This window comes from Agelaius phoeniceus, chromosome 6 (assembly GCF_051311805.1).
Source record: "Agelaius phoeniceus isolate bAgePho1 chromosome 6, bAgePho1.hap1, whole genome shotgun sequence".
Taxonomy (NCBI): Eukaryota; Metazoa; Chordata; class Aves; order Passeriformes; family Icteridae; genus Agelaius; species Agelaius phoeniceus.
The window spans coordinates 41199174-41210143 of NC_135270.1; the positions used below are offsets into that span (position 1 = coordinate 41199174).

The 10970-nt window shown below is 52.0% G+C and overlaps 1 protein-coding gene and 1 long non-coding RNA gene across 2 annotated transcripts; both read left to right on the top strand.

The window, feature by feature from the left end:
* Positions 1 to 822: 822 nt before the first annotated feature.
* FOS (Fos proto-oncogene, AP-1 transcription factor subunit) lies at positions 823 to 3515 on the top strand. Its single transcript, XM_054634753.2, has 4 exons — positions 823 to 1131; positions 1532 to 1780; positions 1895 to 2002; positions 2117 to 3515. The coding sequence occupies exons 1-4, from the start codon at positions 991 to 993 to the stop codon at positions 2729 to 2731; spliced, it is 1113 nt and encodes a 370-aa protein (XP_054490728.1). The 5' UTR covers positions 823 to 990; the 3' UTR covers positions 2732 to 3515.
* A 2569-nt stretch (positions 3516 to 6084) lies between these two features.
* On the top strand, positions 6085 to 8984 carry LOC129121710 (uncharacterized). The gene is made up of 3 exons (XR_013182578.1): positions 6085 to 6451; positions 6576 to 6627; positions 8562 to 8984. It is a non-coding gene; the product is annotated as an uncharacterized LOC129121710 (long non-coding RNA).
* The last annotated feature ends 1986 nt before the right edge of the window (positions 8985 to 10970 follow it).

Below are 10970 nucleotides of genomic sequence, written 5' to 3' on the forward strand. Positions count from 1 at the left end.
ACAAATACACATAATAGGGAAGTCAATAGTGACACATGATCATAACGCGCTCCTCGCTGCAGGGACGGGTGTTAAGCTGAGCTTTCCCTGCGTGGGGCCCGCCGAGTACCTGTGCCCAGCTACGGGCAGACCCCGCTCAGTGCTGACGATGGGGCTTGACTTGCAGCGCAAAGCGCATCCCCGGCCCGCCGGGCCCCTTCTTCGCCGCCTTCCTTGGAGCACCTTGCTCCAAGGCTGCAAGGCTGTGCGGGGCTCCGCTGAGAGAGGGGATCACTTGCGGCCGGACGGCGCCCCCGGGGAGGGGGTCACCTGCTGCGAGACGGCATCCCCCATGGCGGTGCCCCCATGGCGGTGCCCCCATGGCGGTGCCCCCATGGCGGTGCCCCCGCAGGGTGTCGCCAAGCGAGGGGGGGAGGGGGAGGGGCCGTCGCGTCCCGAACCGTCCCGTCCCGTCCCGCGCGCCGCCCGCCCGCCCGCCGCACTTGGCTGCAGCCTGGAGCGCTTCCCGTCAGTCACGCCCCCTCGCACAGGATGTATCCCATATAAGGATATCTGCGTCAGTGGGTTCCCGAGCCCGGCCGTACCACTCCTCGCGGGGGGGGAAGCTCTATGGCCTCTCCCTCCTGCTCTGCCCTGGGACCCCCCCCGGCCCTGCCGCCACCCCCCGCCCCGTGCCGTGGGTCTCTTCCGCGGGGAGCGGGGGCAGACGGCGCGCGGGGCGACCCTTGAGAGGCGCGGGGCGGGCGCGGGGCGGGCGGCCCCCCCCAGAGGCGCGGGTGGCGCTTCCCCTGTGACGTCGCGGGAGGGTATAAAAGGGAGGCACGGCGCGGTACTCCAGCAGCTCAGGCAGCCCCGGCGGCGGAGCGGAGAGACGCGCGGCGCGGACCGGCACAGGGACGCACGCAGCCGACCCCTCCTCGCTTCATCCCCAAGGACGCTTCGCCACCGTCGCATCACTTCTCACTTTCGGCTTGCGCGCACCGAGCCGACATGATGTATCAGGGCTTCGCTGGAGAGTACGAGGCACCGTCCTCCCGCTGCAGCAGCGCTTCCCCGGCCGGGGACAGCCTCACCTATTACCCCTCTCCGGCGGACTCTTTCTCGAGCATGGGCTCGCCTGTCAACCCGCAGGTGAGTTGCTGAGCGTGCCGGCTGCGCTCTTGGCCGGGGCAGGAGCGCTTACGAGGGAATGGGATGGGAGCGGGTGGCGCGGGGCTGGCCGTGTCCGCGGAGGAGGTCAGGCTGGGGACTGGCATGGGGAGCGGCCCCGGTGCCGAGGCGGGGCGGTCGGGGGGTGCCGTAGCCCGGGCCGCGCTCTGCGGCGGGTGTGTAAAGCGGCTTCATTGATAAAACGCGAGTTCATTGAGGAGACTCCGGAGCGGCGTCTGCGTCAGCGCGGACGTCAGAGATATTTATAACAGGCCGCTCTCGTGTGGAGCCGGCGCTGGCAGCGCGGCGCCGCGGCCCCGGGGACGGCGGGGAGCGGCCCGGGCGCTCCGCTGACGGCAGCCCCCCTTTCTCTGACCTACAGGACTTCTGCACCGACCTGGCCGCCTCCAGCGCCAGCTTTGTGCCTACGGTGACGGCTATCTCCACCAGCCCCGACCTGCAGTGGCTGGTGCAGCCCACTCTCATCTCTTCAGTGGCCCCCTCCCAGAGCCGCGGGCACCCCTACGGCGTCTCGGCGGCCGCCCCCACCACCTCCTACTCCCGCCCCGCAGTGCTGAAGGCGCCGGGCGGCCGCGGACAGAGCATCGGCCGCCGGGGCAAAGTCGAACAGGTGAGTGCGGATCGAGTTGTTGGGGGGGATTGGGGAGACGCACCGCCGGCGGGTTGCCCTGGCCGGGGGGCATCGGGCTGGCAGCGGGACTGAGCTGTCTCTCTCTGCCCGCAGCTGTCCCCGGAGGAGGAGGAAAAGAGAAGGATTCGCCGGGAACGGAACAAGATGGCAGCGGCCAAGTGCCGCAACCGGCGGCGGGAGCTCACCGACACGCTGCAGGCGGTAAGTGCTGCCCGGGAGGTGGCGGGGGAAGTACCGGGGGCGGGGATGACAGGAGGAAGGGGACTCCAGCTGGGAGTGATGCCGGCCCTGGCTGACAGCCTGCTCTCTCTGCAGGAGACCGACCAGCTGGAGGAGGAGAAGTCCGCGCTGCAGGCGGAGATTGCTAACCTGCTGAAGGAGAAGGAGAAACTGGAGTTTATCCTGGCGGCCCACCGTCCCGCCTGCAAGATGCCCGAGGAGTTGTGCTTCTCCGAGGAGCTGGCAGCTGCCAGCGCCGCTACCGCGCTGGACCTGGGCACCCCCAGCCCCCCCATGACCGAGGAGGCTGCCTTTGCTCTGCCGCTGATGCCTGAAGCGCCGCCGGCCGTGCCGCCCAAGGAGACCGGCAGCAGCGGGCTGGAGCTCAAGGCTGAGCCCTTCGACGAGCTGCTCTTCTCCACGGGGCCGCGGGAGGCCTCCCGCTCTGTGCCCGACATGGACCTGCCTGGGGCCTCCTTCTACCCGTCGGACTGGGAGTCGCTGACTGCCGGGACCAGCGGTGAGCTGGAGCCCCTCTGCACCCCTGTGGTGACCTGCACTCCGTGCCCCAGCACCTACACCTCCACCTTCGTCTTCACCTACCCCGAGGCAGAGGCCTTCCCCAGCTGCGCTGCCGCGCACCGGAAGGGCAGCAGCAGCAACGAGCCCTCGTCCGACTCCCTCAGCTCCCCCACCCTGCTGGCTTTGTGAAGGGCTCCAGCACTGACTGACCTGCTGGGCCCCCTCCCCTGCCCACGCACCCCCACGGACTTGCAGCTGTGCCCCATGGGGCTCCCCAGGCCTGGGGAGGGCCCTGCCACCGCCACCCCCTGTCTGGCCTGGCGCCCCGGGGCCTGGCAGAGCGTCATGCACCGAGGTCTCTTACCTCTTCCAGAGATGTAGCAAATCGCATGGAGTTTGTCTTGTCCCCAGTGGCCCATCCATGAGAGCTGGTAGTCTGTAGCATGTCCCACATGGCTGGGTAGGTGACTCCCTCCCCTCCTTAGTATCACTAGCATTAACTAATTAATCTCTTGGTTTTAAATGATTGGAATTTAACCTGGTGCTGGGTATCTCCAACTCGTATCTAGTGCAGCTGATTAACAATAACTACTGTGTTCCTGGCAATATCGTGTTCTGATGACTTAGCAATGACCCATCTTATGTGGGGGGAAAGAGACTCTATTTTATTTTCTAGTAGGTAGATGAATAGCTATATCCATGTACTGTAGTTCTACATTGATGTTCATTGTAACTTTACTGATCATGCATTGTTGAGGTGGTCTGAATGTTCTGACATAAGTTTTCCATGAAAACGTTTTTATTGTGTTTTTAATTTATTTATTAAGACGGATTATCAGATATTTATATTTTTATTTTATTTTTTTCTACCTTGAGGTCTTTTTTGACATGTGGAAAGTGAATTTGGATGAAACTTAAGCATTGTTTGCTTATTATTGTTCAGAGACATTGTCAATAAAAGCATTTAAGTTGACTGCTGGAGCTGTCCTTGTGTTACCTTTTGCACCTGCTTCTCTGTGACCTCAAAGGCGTTCTCTAGCCTCTAATTTTGTCTGGGCTTTATAAACTGCAGACACCTGCAATCTGCCTGAGACTAAGGGTGCATAAGGGTGGCAATACCATTTAGGCCAGCCCTGTCCTTGTCCTGGTGCTAGTCAGGGCTGGCTGTGGTTACACCCATTCCAGCAGGCACCAAGGTCACGCCCTATGGCCTTTCCCAGCTGAGCTGTCTGGGTCTGGTCCCCTTCTGTATCTGTGTGTCACCTGCTGTGGCCTTTCACCAGCTAGCTGGAGGTCTTGCTGGAAAGTGCTGAAAGGGCATCTCTGGGGCCCACATGATCATTTCCATGTCCCTAACAGCTCAACTTCCTTGTCCCTGGATGTGGTCTGGTTCCTCTAGGAGTAACTGTGGCCTATCTTCTTTGGACATGAGGGGATGAGAAAGGCTTGTGCACTCCTCACTGTGGGGTGAGTGGTATAAAGGCAAACCACTGGCTCTACAGTTTCTATTAAAGCCAGCCCAGTCCTTGAATGAATGAGTTCTAGCAAATGGCACGCACGTTCTAGGAACATGCTGCCTCCTTGGGGTCTCTGGAAATGTGGTCTCTCCTGCTGAGTCAGTTAAGAAAGGCTGCTTCCCTCTGTCAGCCCTGCTGCTCGTGCAGTGAAATGTGCTCTGCTGGCAGGACAGCAGCTGGGCCAGGTTATCCCTGCTTGCAGAGCAGTGGTCTGCTCCCTCCCTGATGGCTGCACGTGAAGGGTCCCCTGAGAGTGGCAAGGCCTCCCTGACAGCCTCCAGCCCTGCCACTCCAACTTGAGAACTTTCTCAAAGTGAAAGCAAAGATGTCACCTGTGCTGGTATGTGTGTCCAGCTGAAGGCCATCCTGACACCATGGTCTCAGGGAATCACTGTAGGCTGCCATTCAGGGTCAGGTTTCTCTAAGTCCACATCTCCTGGTCACTGCAGCAGGCTTATTTCCACCCCTTCCCTAATGAGAACACACACAGGATCCATCTCATCTCAGCACTGAGTGTTGCAGCTTCATGACTTGCTCAACAAGGCCTGCCCTGTGTAAAAGCAAATATTACGAGTGCAGTTTCCCATCTTTCAACATTAATCTGTAGGCAGAGCTGACAAGTGATGAAGACTAATCCCACTTGCTACTAAGCAGCAGCTACTTTCACATAGCCACTTGAGTTTACACGGGCAACACCCAGCCACAGCAAATGCACAGCAGCACTGAACCATGACAGGAGAGTCAGACTTATGTGACAGGTAACCCTGTGAAGTCAGCAAATCTGGAATGACAATGTGATGTCTTGCTGAAACACCATCAAGTTCAGAGCTGAACAATTCAGGTCTCTGGGAGCCCATGCATGCTGCTGAAATCACCAGACGTTCAGCAGAGGCTGAAAGCAAACTGGTCCACAAAGTCCAAAAATACCACATGGTTCAAAAGTAGCTTCTACCTCAAATTAGGTAGAGTGATCCTGGCCCCATCATCTCTCATGATCATCGGACAGGCTAAAGCAAAATCTAGAGTTAAATTCAGAGAGCAGTCCTGCAGCCTAACCAAGGCTTCTCTTTTTAACAGAAATGATAGCAAGTGCCAAGTCTAAGCGACAGCTTTTGCATTTGTTATGCAAAGATGTCAGATTCAGGGGTGGCGCTACATGAGACACTTTATGTCTAACCCCAGGCTCCAGCCTTACTCCTTGCCTTCAGCCACAAACAATCCAGAATTCAGGATGTTTTACATAAAACTTATACTGTGTTATGAACATGATTTATCTGCTTCCTGGCATTTGAGAATTATATAGTGAAGTCGCACTTAAAACAGGGAGAATCTTGCCACTATCTTCAACTGAGGAATAATGCAGCAATCTCCGCCTGCAATGTGTTATAAGCATGTGCTTCAATTACAAGCTGTATCTGATCCATCACACAGATACCAGCACAAAGCTTTGTGAAACACAACAATGGAACGAGATAAGACACGTAGGGAACCCTCGTGTTATTTCTGACGCCTCCTGTGCTCCTGATCCCTCTGAGGGCGGTCGTGTAATTAATTCTTAGAAATGCAACTGCAACGCAACGCAAGGCACAGTGGAATTGTTAGGAATTTCAGAAAGCAGAGCTGTAAAACAACGTGAAGGTCCTTAAACGCGTTTATGGCAGAACACAGCAGGGCTGCCCAGCCCAGCAGCACGTCCTGCCCGGCCGCAGAAGGGTGCTGCGGCTCCAGGGCAGCTCCGGTGCAGACAGCAGCGGCAGTCCCGACACGCTGCTGAGCGCACGGCCCGCACCCCGCCTGCGGCTCGTGCCCCGGGGCCGGTACCTGCCATCAGCGCGGGGCTCCCGCGTCGCACCGGCCCCGCCGCAGCCCCGCCCCGCCTCTCTGCGCCTGCGCGCGCCCGTGTTTACTGTTTGGTTGCCGGGGCGCCGCGCGCGGGCGCGCCGGGGACGTGACGTGACGTCCCGCTCCCCGCGGGGACGCCGCGAGCCAGCGCCGTGACGCGCGCGCTTCCGGCCGTGCCCATATATGGCAAGGCGGCGGCGGGAAGGAGCCCGAGGGCGGGACGGGCACCGGGACGGGCGGCCGTGCTCCCCGGCCGTGGCCCCGCGGCCCGGGACACCGCTCCCTGCCTTGCCCCACCCGGCTCCTCGCAGGTGGAGCCCCCGGGTGGGCTGAGCAGGCAGCCCGGCCTCCGTTCCGCCGCCTCCGGCGCTCCCGTTGCCCTTGCAGGGTAAAGCGTCAGGAGAAGCCACGGGCATTTCAAGCAGCTGGGTGCTGAGTCCCGGGCGAGCTCACACGCGGCGGTTTGCAGCTCTCGCTGTCCCTAGCTAGGCTTCCGTGGCATCACCCCCTCCCGGAAATCTCCATAGCCATCAAGAATTGATCCGTGATGGTGGGAAAACAAAACGAAACAAACCACCCCAACCTCCCCCATAGCTGACAACTGGCTTTTATCTCCAGTAGGTGGAAGAATTACCTATTACTTTTTTTTTTTTTTTTTTTTTTTTTACCTGCAGTTGCAGCACGAGAGCACAAGAGCTGCCCTATGAACGTGGCTGCAGTTACCGGGTGAGCAGACACCCACATCCTCGCTCTGCTAGTCCTCCTGCCATCTGTCTTTTTGTTACTTTTTGTTACTATTTTGTTACAAAAATCCGACTCTACCGCTTTCCGTCAAAATAGAACAGAAAGTTTGCCAAAAGAGGTATCAGAGCCAGTGGACAGTCAAAATAAAAATGGATTATTCAGAGGAGATAAGGTTCTGGAGAAAAATTAAATTAAGATTTTGCTCTATGCTCATTGTAGAGGAACCTAAGAATATTCCCATACTTATACTTGATTTTATGAAAGATTTATCAGAGGATCTGTTTCAAACTGAAGGTCTGTAGAAAAGGTAGTGAAACAAATGGCTAAAACAAAAAGTGTTGAACAATTGGATTGCATTATATTCACCCAAGAGTTTTAAGAGAAGTCAAGACTGAAAAAGCTGAGCTGCTTACTAATGGTTTTTGTGTAACATTGCATTCAGAAGGGCTTTGGTAACAGAAACAGGGAAGATAGTTAATATGCCAATTAAAAAAAAAATACCAGCAGCCTGAAAAATTCTGTAGAGCTGCTGAGCAATGAGCCTGTTCTCTGTACCAGCCAAGTTAATAAAAACTTTAAAAAGTGAACTAGTGGATGCAGGGAGAAAATGAGGTACTGTGAAAGATGGCAGAGAGGAGTTCTAATGAGAACTCCTGGCCTCAGAGATTGTTTGGAGTCATGTGAGGAGTCAGCAAAGCATGTGGACAAGAGACATTGAGCTGGTATTTCCTACTTGGGTTTCTTAAAAGTATTCAACAAAATCTGTGAGCAAAACCTTCTGAAGGAACTGTAGAATAAGAGATGCTTTCATGTGGATAGATGACATTGCATTAAAGACAGGTCTCTGTAAGACAGAACAAAACTATTTCTCCATGGATTGAGCCAACATGCAAAGTTCCACAAGGATCTGAATTGGAGCTTGTGAACCGAGAGAAAATGTAGCAAAACATCACAATACAAAGTGAGTGGGTGGTACAATTTGATGTACATACATGTAAAGTGTTTTAAATGGGAGATTAACAGTCCATTTCAATCATACAGAAACAGCCTAGAAGCTGATTTATCACTTGGGAACAAGCTCTTGGCATAATAATAGTTCTGTGAAAACCCCAGTTCAAGGCTTGGTAAATGAACAAATCGAGTGTTAGGAGATAAGGAATTAGAGCAAGAGAATAAAAGCAAAGAGTGTCATCATGGCACAGGATAAATCCATGGTGTGCCAGTGCTTTGAATGTTGTGTACAGTTCTGATCTTTAGAAGCACAGAGAACATTGTAAGAGGTTCAGACAAATGTTAGGAAGTGTGGGACAGCTTCTAGGTCAGAAGCAGGTAAGGTAACTAGGACTCTTCAGCTTCACAGACACAAGTTGGGGGAGGTTTCTTTCAGTACAACAAGCAAAACTTGGGAAACGTGGAATAAAACCAGATTTGACAAGGTTGCTCATTCTGTGGGTACTTGTAGAAAACATTTTTGCCTGATTTTGTGGATACTACAAGGTATTTTGTTTTTTGGGGTTTTTTTTTGAGATGAAAACTCCAGAAAATGAACACAAATAAAAGCTAGTGAGGACTATTAAAGACACAAATATACCCATTGGCTGTGCAAGTCCTGATTTTGAAATTTCTGGGACCTTAGGGAATACTGTGGTGAGGCAGCACTACACACTGACCACTAATTTTGTCCTCACTACTTTCTTCAAGTGGTTGCTACCAGGTAATGTCAGAACACTGTGGTTGATAACAGAGAGGGGCAAAAGCTGTGCTTGATTTCATCAAATATGACTATTTCTATGTGGGTTTGTAGGGATTTAGCTGAACTTTTGCTTTTTCCTGTGCTTCCATATTATAATGGCGTTTGAATTGTTTAAATTACCAGAAGATGTGATCTCATATGTCCGTGCACCTTATCTGTTCAGATCTTTTGCTGATAAGGTTGTTCTTTGGAGCTGCATCCGGGAGCCTTTCCAGGCAGAGGTAGGCTGGTGACCCAGTGAGGGGCTGAAATGAAACCAACACCACCCATTCTTCTCATTTGGAAACAGCGGATGTTCACAAGGGACCTGGAATTATATCAACAGGATATCATGGGAAAACAAAAGAAGGCTGGAACTAGCATGTGGACAATGTAGCTTTATCATTTCCAATTAAGGAGCTCTTGTTCTGTGGAGTGGTGTCCTGTCCTCTGCCACTCCCTGGCATCTTTAGTCTGCACAACAACAGATTTTCAGGTCTCCTTTACTGATTAGATTTGAGCTCTGTTTTTATACAAATGTTTTGTATCTTGGTCTGTTGGCTATGGACAACCAGCTGCAACATTAAAGGACTAATTTTAATTCTGATTGCATTGCATCTTTCACTTGGTAAGGATTGAGTGCTTTTCAAATAGCCCATCTTGAATCTTCTCATGCTCGGGAAGAAGGGAAGAGAAACCAACTCATAATATAGTATTTATCTGGTTTTGTTCGCAAAATTAAATATTTTCCTTGAATAATGGTATTGCAAAGGCCATAAAATGCAGTAGCAGTGTTAATCCTAAAGCATATAATCTGAAAGGTACATGGAATTCAGATATTGTGAGGGTATTTGGGTTTTTAAATAAAACACTCTTTTGACACTGCTTTGAAGTATATTGGGTGCTTCAGCATGAGAGTGATGATATTCCTGTATGAAGCATTTGAATTCTAATGGTAGGAAAAATAACAGTTGCCAGTAGCACAGGGGAGAAGGACAAGCTCTGTTGCAGCATTTAGGCATGTGGTATGGCAGTCGAATTAAAATAGCAACGTAACCTAATGGTGATGTGTCACTAACCTCGAGGACACCAGGGAAGATAAAACAAAGTAATTTGCTGTCATTACATAAGAACTGAGTACAAAGCCAAGAATGGGGTTTCGGCACAGATAAGGATTCCACTCCAAGACTTTCAAAGAATTCAGCTCTTCAAAGCTTTAACTATCCACGGGCCTCTCAGATCCTCCCATCCTCTTCATTCTCTTCCCCCCTCCCCCCATGGCTGTGTTTTTTTGCTGCTATTTGTCAGCAATTTCCAGGTGCCACCAGCCTGGGTCCCTTGGCTATGCCTGTGCTGCTGAATCAAAGAGGGGAGGAATCAAGCTTGGGCATTTGACTCCTGCTTGTCCACTGTGCTCTGCCACACATTAATGATTCTGGTTTCTGAAACAGTCTTGGCATGTGTCAAGCAGCAATCTCCAAGATGATGGTTGGGGGTAGCTCAGAGGGTAGTATGTGTCCAGTGAGCAGTGAGCAAGACTCTGAGACTGGACCCCCTCCACTCTTTTGGGTGATACAGCAACATCCCAGCAGGTTTCATACTATCAAACACACCTCTGTGCTGTGGCACATGACAAGTCCTTTAGCTTCATGTTGTAAATCATCCCCCTGGGCTATGGCATAAGCTGTCTTTTATTAAAATCTGCCTGTTTGAAATAACACTCCTGAAATAATACTCATTTAAGACCACGTGTAGTTTGGAGGTGACCGCCAGCCAGGTGCTGTGTGGTGTGGATGGGTGAGTGACTGCCCAGCCCTTCCAGCACACAACAGTTCCTGGCCCAGCTTCACTTGGCATTGTAGATGCTGCCTGTGCCAGGCTATAAACAAGCTCTGGCAGGTTAGAGGATTTACCTTGTTGTAAGGGTTGTGTAACATGTTCAGCGCTCCAGAAGGAATCCCTATGACTGCAGTGTTTGATAAATTATCTCCAAATCATCCTAAATATGGAGTGGGATTAAAGGGAAACACGAACTGATGTTTTTCACTGAATGGCAGACACGTAGCTGTAACTGGTGGAAAACATGGTAAAATAACACACATGGAAACATGTTATTCTACCTGGATACATATTTTCAAGATCTTTGTTTCTGTCTGGGAGCTAAGCCAAGGGGCATGGCAAGCTGATGGGATGGTTTCCACCCTTTAAGAACCATGAAATAATAGTCACATGAGCTGCATCTCTCAGAAGGGATGATCCTGATGAGGATCATTTATTTGAGAAAAGTTTTATCCATATTCTACATATCTTTAGATTCCAAGGGCAAATGTTTCACTGGATCTTAGTCCTGACACATTTAGTCAGGACCTAATGAAATTCTTGTTGTTGTTGTTTTACTCCTTATTGCAGAAAGGCACTACAAGAATGCAAGACTCTTGCTCATCACACCAGAATAGTATTAACATGTCTTCTTCATAAACCTGCCATAGAGTTATATGTCATTTACATAAGTCAAGATTTGCCAAGAAAGCTTTAGCACTTCAGAATTGAGGGGGTTCTTTTCATATCTTTTAGAATGTATAATATGAGAAGG

Coding starts and splice junctions, on each gene's coding strand:
- FOS (XM_054634753.2), top strand. CDS start 991: ATGATGTATCAGGGCTTCGCTGGAGAGTACGAGGCACCGTCCTCCCGC. Junction 1,132..1,531: donor GCTCGCCTGTCAACCCGCAG/GTGAGTTGCTGA, acceptor TCTGACCTACAG/GACTTCTGCACCGACCTGGC. Junction 1,781..1,894: donor GCCGGGGCAAAGTCGAACAG/GTGAGTGCGGAT, acceptor CTCTGCCCGCAG/CTGTCCCCGGAGGAGGAGGA.